This window comes from Penicillium arizonense, assembly GCF_001773325.1.
Source record: "Penicillium arizonense strain CBS 141311 chromosome Unknown PENARI_contig050, whole genome shotgun sequence".
Lineage (NCBI taxonomy): Eukaryota > Fungi > Ascomycota > Eurotiomycetes > Eurotiales > Aspergillaceae > Penicillium > Penicillium arizonense.
This window is the reverse complement of record NW_019173327.1, coordinates 56,517-66,147: the sequence shown is the minus strand read 5'-3', so window position 1 is coordinate 66,147 and position 9,631 is coordinate 56,517. Positions and strand designations below refer to the sequence as shown.

At 46.6% G+C, this 9,631-nt stretch overlaps 4 protein-coding genes across 4 annotated transcripts; 3 read left to right on the top strand and 1 right to left on the bottom strand.

Annotated features, from left to right (window-relative positions):
• Positions 1-13: 13 nt before the first annotated feature.
• On the top strand, positions 14-385 carry PENARI_c050G00083 (uncharacterized protein; the record flags this gene model as incomplete). Its single annotated transcript, XM_022637367.1, has 1 exon — positions 14-385. A coding segment is annotated over one exon (372 nt), but the record flags the coding sequence as incomplete, so codon positions are not given.
• A 2,173-nt stretch (positions 386-2,558) lies between these two features.
• Positions 2,559-3,412, bottom strand: PENARI_c050G06765 (uncharacterized protein; the record flags this gene model as incomplete). The annotated part of the gene is made up of 2 exons (XM_022637376.1): positions 2,559-3,284; positions 3,338-3,412. The coding sequence occupies 2 exons, from the start codon at positions 3,410-3,412 to the stop codon at positions 2,559-2,561; spliced, it is 801 nt and encodes a 266-aa protein (XP_022482766.1).
• Positions 3,413-4,708: 1,296 nt separating this feature from the next.
• Positions 4,709-5,275, top strand: PENARI_c050G08858 (Con-6 family protein; the record flags this gene model as incomplete). The annotated part of the gene is made up of 4 exons (XM_022637378.1): positions 4,709-4,749; positions 4,808-4,891; positions 4,961-5,116; positions 5,185-5,275. The coding sequence occupies 4 exons, from the start codon at positions 4,709-4,711 to the stop codon at positions 5,273-5,275; spliced, it is 372 nt and encodes a 123-aa protein (XP_022482762.1).
• A 749-nt stretch (positions 5,276-6,024) lies between these two features.
• PENARI_c050G09211 (uncharacterized protein) lies at positions 6,025-6,206 on the top strand (the record flags this gene model as incomplete). The annotated part of the gene is made up of 2 exons (XM_022637379.1): positions 6,025-6,063; positions 6,123-6,206. The coding sequence occupies 2 exons, from the start codon at positions 6,025-6,027 to the stop codon at positions 6,204-6,206; spliced, it is 123 nt and encodes a 40-aa protein (XP_022482772.1).
• Between the last annotated feature and the right edge of the window lie 3,425 nt (positions 6,207-9,631).

The window sequence follows — 9,631 nt, the reverse complement described above, 5'->3', positions numbered from 1 at the left end:
CTGCGAGGTAGTCTTGTTGACGCAGCACCTCCCTGCGAGGATTATTGTTGACGCAGACCTATCCTGCGGGGTAGTCTTGTTTTCGCAGCACCTCCCTGCGAGGATTGTTGTTGACGCAGACCTATCCTGCGAGGTAGTCTTGTTTTCGCAGCACCTCCCTGCGAGGATTATTGTTGACGCAGACCTATCCTGCGGGGTAGTCTTGTTTTCGCAGCACCCCCCTGCGAGGATTGTTGTTCACGCAGACCTATCCTGCGAAGCACCTTTCTACACTCGCGGGGCTCATGGCAGCGAGGGAGCACAGTCTTACATCGCTGGGCTCGTGGCAGCGACAGCCGTGGTCACGGAAGCTCTCAAGCCCGCAGGCAAGAGAGGGACACTATGATGCATCAAAGTGTGAGGACCAAAGTGTGAGGATGGAAGTCCTCAGAATTTTGGGCTGGGAATCCGGCCCCTTTTATAACTTTTCGGTCAAGTCTCTACCAAGGAACCAGTTGCGCCGAGGGCAGCGAGAATCACTGTCCTTTGGTTGGCGTTGAAGCAAGTTGAACGGCGTTGAAACGGTATTTGGAGACTTTGTGGCCTACAGTCAAGTCTCAACCTGGAATCATTCCTCTCAAGATTCTGCATTGAGTGTGGTGAACCACTTTCATCAACTGTTGAGTGAAAGCAACGCCGCAGAAATGTGATTCCTACATATTGTTGAGTTTGCAATTAAATCGCTCAACGCGGTGACACTCTACATCTGCCTGTTTTGGCCACGGTCACCGTCTCTTTCATGAGGGTTGAAGTGCTTCAACAGATGCCGAAATAATAAATCGAAGACTGTGGCCGACAAAAACGCTGAACTGTACCTGCGGTTGGCTGGAGGATCCTTTGGTCTCGCTCGAATCAATTCCGTCCATCGCTAGCCCCGCGCCGCTGAATGTTGTTTCTTTCCTGTCTACTCGCTGCCAGCTCATGTTGCCTTTACTAGAATCTCTACTCCCTGGCCGCACTGACACTGACATAGTCTCTACTCAGGATGAGGATTGTCTTCCTTTGGGAGGACATAATCAAAGTCCAGACCCTATTGGAAAGCTTTCCATAGAAACCGAGCCTATTTTCCAGGACAATCATGTGAACTGTTGCAGCTACCAAGGCTCACGAGCTAGGTTCTTGTGATCGCCACCCACCTCGCGAGATTGCAACGCTACTATCATATTGATGCGACCCTGGGGACAAATAGCACCAGACGGACTAATCAAACACCACGCGCGAATTTAGACAGACGCAGGTACGGTTCTGCGATGCAGGTCCCAGCGACGACCCACGAGACAGTAGATCAAGGAGGTTCTATTTATGGCCCGGAAAAGAAAGTGGAAGGATTTGCAAAGGTCCAGACACGAGCTACAACCTCAGACTTGATGGCAGTTATAGGTGGTACTGCTGGGGCAGGTCGGGTATTTGGAATATCACGCACACTTTGGCGACAGAATGGTAGGCTAAATCCCGATCCGTGGTTGTGTTCTCTTGGGTGTTGTCACAAGAGAGTATGTTCTCCTGTCAAGTGGCAAGCTGCTCTTTGTCTATCTGTAGAACGTTCTAGAAGCTATGTCTTCTGTCCTGCATGAACCGAAACGCCCATCAAGCAATTAGCATAATGTGGCATCTGGAACTTCGGCATTTTTTTCGTTGGCCAAAGGGGTGGTGATGAACAACAAGGAGGTTTGCGACTAACAATGCAAAAGCTTCCACTTCTTCAATTTGTCGACAGCTTTAAGCGGACCGATTTTCCGGATGACTACGATGAAGAGTAACTAAATCGAAAGGGCCCTGTGCGACCAGTCTCGTCATGTGAAGAGTACTCCCTGGTGGGCATGCGACAGTCCAAGCCTTTCCATCGCCTAAATCAACTTGCCAGCACATATTGAAACTTAGCGGCACGACCATGGGTTTTAGTCGCTCAAGTCAGGGTAAGCGGGGAGGTCAAGAACCATTAGGGTATTGTGCGAATGCTCTTCGATGAATCAAGGTGTCTCGAATAGGTCAATTACAAAGGGAATTTAGAAAAGGCTAATCTCGAAGAGACCCTAGTCCCAAGCTTGGTTACTACGTACTCTAGTTGATCAAGCGTAATGCCGGCATGTCTTGCTGTCTCCTTCCCATTCATAGAGATCAACATCATTTATTCCTTAACATTAGCATCCAAGGAGATAGCGGAACCTTCATTCATGTTAATATTGACTATGCTTGACATCTCAGTAGCTATTGCGGTAATTATGTGCGTGAGGCCGGTTCGGCTACTAATTAAGGTTGAAAATTGGAATTGATGGAGCACAATATGGTGTACTTGTTGCATTCGATCAACTTGTGGAACACGTTGACGCTGTATGAGTTCTTAGTTTACACAACTGCTTACCATATGCCTTAGATATACGGAAGAGTCTGCCCGCAGAGTTGCCCAACATACGTGCTGATGGATGTCATTTACCTGAGGACGGGACCGTAATGAATAATTTCTCAGATCGTCAGCGCAAACGCTCACTCCCATCGACCCCACCCCCCTCCATTTAACCTCACAGTCCGAGGATAGGGTCCCTCTGCAAGATAAGTTCCGTGATCTCAGCTGGCTTCTGATCCACGCGTACCTCCCGAATAATGTTTTGTCGATCATCCAAACAGAGAAGACGTAACAGCCCAGACCGAAAAGCCTCTTGATCAGCAATGACAATATATGCCGCTATGTTGATATCACGTAGACGGTTCTCTGACTCCTCAGGTATCTTCCTCCGCTTGTCTGTACACTCATGGGCGGCCTTTTGTTCCTTCGTGGGTGGATTCCTTTTTAACGATGCTCGAAAACAGTGTAGTTCTCTTGAAGGAGCGAATCGTTGAGTACGATCAACGAAACTGGCTACCTCGGGCACTATTTCGTATACCCGCTGCCAATTTGAGCCGAAATTGAACAGGTGTGGATCGTTGAGACATGCCCACCAGGAGTTGTCCTCGAACAGATCGGTTTCGTAGACCCATTCGTTCACTTTGCCATCATCTTCCGGGTCATAATGGGTCCGAAGAAAAACAAGCACGCTATCCTTGGACATATAGTATGCCTTCCGACGAATGACGTTATCGGATCGCCAGGGGTGAAGAATAAGACTAATCTCCTCTGGCGTGGGCACTCGTGGAGGGCGCTCATCAAGAAGAAATTCTTCGGTGATCTCATCACGTTCAAGAAATCTATAAATTAGTCGCCGCCGCTGCTGGCTGGGTGCGTCGGTTGAGGAGTGATTCCAGTTTTTCTATTGAGGGGTTAACACACGGTCAGTGTAAATGGGGAAAGTGCGTATCATACAATCAAATATTGTTCGACAGGTAGCGATCCCCATGGAGGAATCGTTTCCCATAAAGGAAATTCCTCGCCGGCCATATTTTGATTTTATTAAGTGTGTGCCTTTAATGGAGATATCCCATCGCTAAGTTGTCTTCTTACACACAAGCGCAAACGAAGAGTCTGGCGGGTGTAAGTGTGGGGTACAAGACAGCCGAATCACGGTAATACTATCCGACAAATTAGAATGGCCCGGCTGTTTCATCAGATCCACTGATAGGCGGTGCGAATCACATCAGAATGATATCAACCCTTGGTCCTATCAAGCTAGCACCAAACACAGATATGCTTAGTCGTGGCATTCTGCATATCGCCTGTTGAGAGAAGTCACACGTAAACACAAAACAGTTACATTTTAATAAAACTGTAACAGACGTAAAATGAAGTGCTGGAGGTAATTTGAGGTAGTCAACGCTTTTCGTAGCGGTTAGCCGTAGCCTTGTTATGATCTTTCACTTGTTTCGATTCAACATCGGGGTTAAGTTCTCCACTCTCAGTATTTGGTCCTTGACGGTGCGCTTTGAGACTATAGTATTTCTCATGCCCTTTTGTTATTCCAGCTGCGGCAGGAGAGGGCTTGGGCGATTCTATGTATTTGAATTGCAGATCTTCGTCAGGTACGTGGACTCCAATGCGACTGCGTAATTCCAGACAAGAAGAGCGAGATATATCTTACCTTCCTGGGTCTTTGAACCGTCCCTGCTTAGATCGGCATTTGGTGCTTCTGTTCCATTATTTGTAGAGCCTTTTGTCTGTGTCGCTAGACCTTCGGACCTGGTTTGGAATAACTTGGTCTGATTCCCAGAAAGAACCAAGTCACGTAGATGGCGGTAGAGACTGATCAAAGGGCCTGTTTGTGCGCCCGGGGTAAGTCTCACATGGCGAAAGTTCTGCATTGTCAGATGGGAAGAAAGTGGATTGTATACTTAAGGATCTATAAGACCTTGGATTATCTGTGCCAAATCTTGTGGTTAAATACCTGTAGGTCGGCTAACCGTGCTGACGACGTCTTTTACACCCTGGTAACCAATATTATTGTATATGCGCTTTCCCGAGCCTGGACATGCCCATTTCTACGATTTTTCGCCACCAATAACATGTGAGTCATTGTTAGCAACTAATGGCTAACGACTGTTCAATCTAATACACCCAGTGTCTGACCATTAAACAAACTATATCAAGCAGAGAGAGGCGATCTACATACGACCACCTCAATAGCCGGCATGCCTAGAGGCTGGTTGCATATGACTCCAAGGTCGTGGAGCTTGAAGAGTAAATCAATTGACTCCGTCCATGTGGTGGCTTACGCTACACAAATGACGGTAGCATGACGAAATGACGCCCATGTCACAATGTAATGCTCATAATTCATTCCGGTAAATACAATTTCCATATTTGCACATCGTTGAATATTATAACTGACTATCGTCGGAGTCAACTGCCGAACAACATTCGACATCAGTATATCACCATTCTCAACTCCAAAGGCATTTTTGATCCTATGAGCGGTCACAAGACGTGAGTGGGCTACCTAGCATAAGGCTGGTTGTGGATGGGAAACGCTAAGATCAGAGTTTCCAATGACAGATCGTTGAACAACTCGAACGTCTCAGATGAGGGGAAGGGACGCACTCAAGCTGTTCTTGATCAAGATGTTGTTGGTGACCATCCCCACGAAGAGCTATACAACGCTGGAGGTGATCAAAACAAAGATTTGACCAGATTTACTGCTGGGCTTAGAGCGTGAGTGGTGAAATCAAGGAAGAAGGCTACAATGATGTAGTATGGTTAATAATACGGGTTTACTCTAGTACCCAGAATAACCCTGTTGGAATCAACAAGGAAAAGACGAAGGCATATGAGGAATTGATCCGAAAGGGTGGTGAAACTCCCGAAGGATGATGAGGTGTACATCTCACTAGTTCTGAAACTGACGAAGCAAATTCGATGGTTTGCTGCTTGAATATTGCGAGACCTGCTCTGCAACTCCTAAACTTAGCTATGAAATTGACCAGTTGGGTTCCAGAAAATGGTAACGATGCCCGGCCTGATAAACTAATATCGGATGTGTCGATTATATGAGAGGCCATAAATATGGCTTATTCAGCCAGGATCATTCTTGTGAATTTACACCGCTACATGGACCCCGCATGACATGGAGCATACGGACTAATGAGGTCCTCTGCACAGCGCTCAGATGTAGCAGATGAGATTTGTCTCAGAGTGGATCGTTCCAGACCATTGATGCATAGTCGACTACTAGCGTGATGCACGCCTAGTAGAGCTGCCGCATCCGCTCCAGGCGTAGATGCCGTAGTCCACCGGAGGCGACCGTCACCTTTGTTTTCTCGCTTGATGGCTTGTTGGACGCATTCCTTCCACCTTGAATTGGCAAGTCAGATCACCTTCATCGCGAAAAGCTTAAGCTTTGTGAGCACTACGCCCCTTGCATCCCAAACTATTTTGGGATCAAGTCCTAAACTTAATAGGTTGCCTGATTTGTGCAGCCCAAGCGTGAGGTTGCTACAGATGCTGCTTTAGTCTCTCTGGATATAAATGCTTCAAACGAGCTTTCAAAATGATACATTCAAAGAAAGAATTTTCTGCTACGATAACCCATAATTCATTATCGTGCTCTCTACGTCAACATCATGGACCTGTCTTATGTCAAAGCCCCGGCCAACACTGGAGTAAGTGAAACTGAACAGCTCATAGAACTGAAGACTAACGAAGCTGACCATAACCAAAGACATTGGTGTCCGTGATCTTCGCGATGCGATTCCAAGTCATTGCTTTCGCCCATCCTACATTATCTCATTCTTCTACTTGCTGAGGGATATCCTCGGTGTTGTGGCACTGGCAACCTTGGCCGTATTCACAATCCCTCAAATTAAAAACCCTTACTTCTACGCCATATCATGGTGTCTCTATGGCTTTATCCAAGGACTTTTCGGTACAGGGTTGTGGGTGCTAGCTCATGAATGTGGCCATGGAGGTTTCTCCCCAAGCTAGAGGCTTAACGATATGATTGGCTGGTCTATCCATTCAATGCTACTAACGCCATACTTCTCTTGGAAGTCGACACACCGCCGGCATCATATGTACGCAAATCATATGGAAAGAGATCATCACTACGTCCCATACCGCCGCGATGCATATGCCGCCAAATTGGGGGCGGACAAGAGCAAATTAGAGGACTTGGCGGCTGATACTCCCGTGGCCACTACACTCCGAATAATTATTCAACAGGTCTTTGGGTAGCCCTGGTATATCCTCTTTAACCTGACTTCGGGCCCAGAGAGCATGCACCCAAGGAAGCCTGGATGATGGTGGCAGAATAGCCATTTCGATCCCACCAGCTCATTGTTTAGCCCTGGTGATATTTCGTCTGTAGTGATAACAGATGTCGGTATAGCTTTGACTGTGAGTGGAGTGTGGTATTTAGGTGAAATGTTCGGGTCTAAAACCATCATCCTGCTCTATGTCATTCCTTGGCTCTGGGTGAACAATTGGATAGGTAAACAAAAGATCTCTGCATGTATTTGGATTACATCAGCAATACTCACAATCCCTAAGTTAGTCGCCATCACATATCTTCATCATACCCACCCGTCCCTGCCTAAGTATGAGCAATATTCGTGGAATTTCTTGAAAGGAGCTCTTGCCACAGTTGACCGCGACTTTGGCTGGATTGGCAGATTCTTCTTCCATAACATTATTGATTTCCACGTGATTCACCATTTATTTTCGTAAGTCGAACTTCTGTGGAGTATCCCCTACATTCTTTTAAGTTAACGTCTGCTTTGTTACAGTCAAATTCCGTTTTATCATGCGGAAGAAGCCACAAAGGCTATCATTCCCCTTCTAGGCTGTCGATATCATCAAGATAAAGCCTCTTCTTTTGTTGGAGGACTTTGGCAGGCGTTCACTGAGTGTCAATGGGTTGAGCCCGAACAAGGGAAGCACAATATAAATGGAGAATTATGGTTCCAGAAAGGACCGTCTCCAGCCCCAGAGTATAAGATGCGAAATTGGAAAGACCTCACATCTGCAGGATACAAAGTTTGGATGTGATCTTCAAGGATAGCTACTGGATGGCAGGAGCTTACAACCCACAAGTAAATGCGAAGCATCTATTGACGCTTCATCCTAGGTCATTATTGATTGGGCCATCTCAATTGCCATCACCTTTTGAACCGGGAGCGTCTTGCTGCGGCCAGCCTTGATGTGGGTTTTCTCCTACAGTTTTAGGTTTCCCTACATTTACCTGCAAATGCAAAGGCCGTATCATCAGTTTCAGATGAACCTTGGGTTTATTGAGTGATTACACCATGAAAGACCGGCGTTGCGCCGTGAGTGTACGTAAGGAACTCGCTCCACCGAAAACGTACCTAGCAACTTCCCGAGACTTCTTTGATCTTCAAGCCTGAGTGTCGGAAATGACCTCCACCAACATCGTCTTTTGCACCGACCACGTCAACACTATCACATCCAGATTCATCAACCTAAACTAGCTAATACGACTAAAACTCCAATAGATTGTGCAAATACCATTATCGCAAATCGGCATTTCGCTCTCTAACTTGTTGCCGCGTGGTCTTTTTCGACCATCCTTTGGCAACAAGAGCTCTTCTCATGCTGGAGATTATAAGTAGGGTGTGGAACTCATCACAGGGGAAAACTGCAATCTCATCAAGGTATAGACCGGGGTTTTCAGACAGGTGCTCGCAGAGCGCTTCGATCATCAGTGGTGTCACGGTCCGTTTTCGTCCTATTCGAGTGGGGGGTGCTTAGACACTTCCAAATCGCCGAAATTCTGTGCGAATATTTATAATCGTAGCCTGGCTGCATTCAGCTTCTGCGGCCATTTGGGATGTGGTAAGTGACTGGCTCTGTACTGTATCATATCACGAATAAGATGCAGCTTTGACGGGGGAAGTCTCGGAGCCATTTTGTCAGGCCTCATGTGAAGTTAAAGAGTGATGGATGAGTGAAGAGGCCTCTTGCTCGGGGTGGACAGGAAGGAAGGAGGGACACAGAAATACCATGTGTATGGCATTCTCGTGTAAAATACATAAGACGCGGTCACACCCACGTTATGTAAAAACAGTCTCTATTCTTGGAAAGAGAGGATCGCACGCCATACCGAATAGAGACTAGCGTGTTTCAGATCGGGGTTTGGGAACTAACTCGTGAGAGTGTAGAGTTAAAATTGATTTCGAATATGACTGTACTGGAGCGTGCGAGTCACTTGCACTCCAGGTCGCATCGTTTCGAGGTTAAGCGAGGTTGGACATGCCGTTTGACCGAAGTGCAGATTTCAGCGACAAGAACGCAAAACTCAGCCCTCAGTAGCGAACTTTTCTCTTTTTGATTATGAAGACCATTCGCAGATTTGTGCGAGCCATGGAAATCGCTTCCAAACAGTATCCCGATTGGTTCTCTATCGAATAAAGGAGGCTCAAGTGAACCCAAGTAACGATCTGAATGTGAGGAACTACACTACGTTGACTCGTTAATTACTCTCACGGTGGTCGAGAACACAGGAGTCAAACCCACCTGAATGAGATTACCCAGGCTTGACCACTGGCAGATGATGGCGGTCGTTTAGACTAAGAATCATTGTCTGGTCACCGGACGGAACATGCCACAGCAGATGACGGAGTTAGGAACTAAATCACTTCATGCTCAACCTATCTCGAGAAGTACTCAAATTTGACCACCCATCACCTTTACCTGAAGCGAACCAAGGTTAGTTACCAGGATCCGATCAACCTCAATTCAACACTCCACTGCCCTCGTCTTGAGGGCTTTTTCGTGTTCAACGCTCTTGTTTTCCATATTGTCCCCATTATCAAGATCTCTTCATCAATTGAACGCTCTAGTGCGAAATATCTTTGTTATCAACCCTTTTGTTCAAAACGCTTCCTCGATTTAACGCTGCCTTCATATTAAATGCTCTCATCAATGCTCTCCCCGTACAAAGTGCTCTCCTCTTTTTGAATGTCCTCCTCAATTCAAACCCTTAATCTTTAGAGTCAATCAAGATAAGGCGTCAGTTATTCCCGACTTCAGCAGCCCCGACTTCAACAACCTTGCGCTTTCGAGACCCTAAAGCTCGACTACCTCCAATTTTAACGCATTCATTATAACAGCTTCGGTGGCTGAGAGAGCTCATTTCTTCCATCAGGGATGACCGTGCTCAAACCCCTGTTAATATTCAACGGTTATAGTCCCCATCATTTGAATGTCATGTGC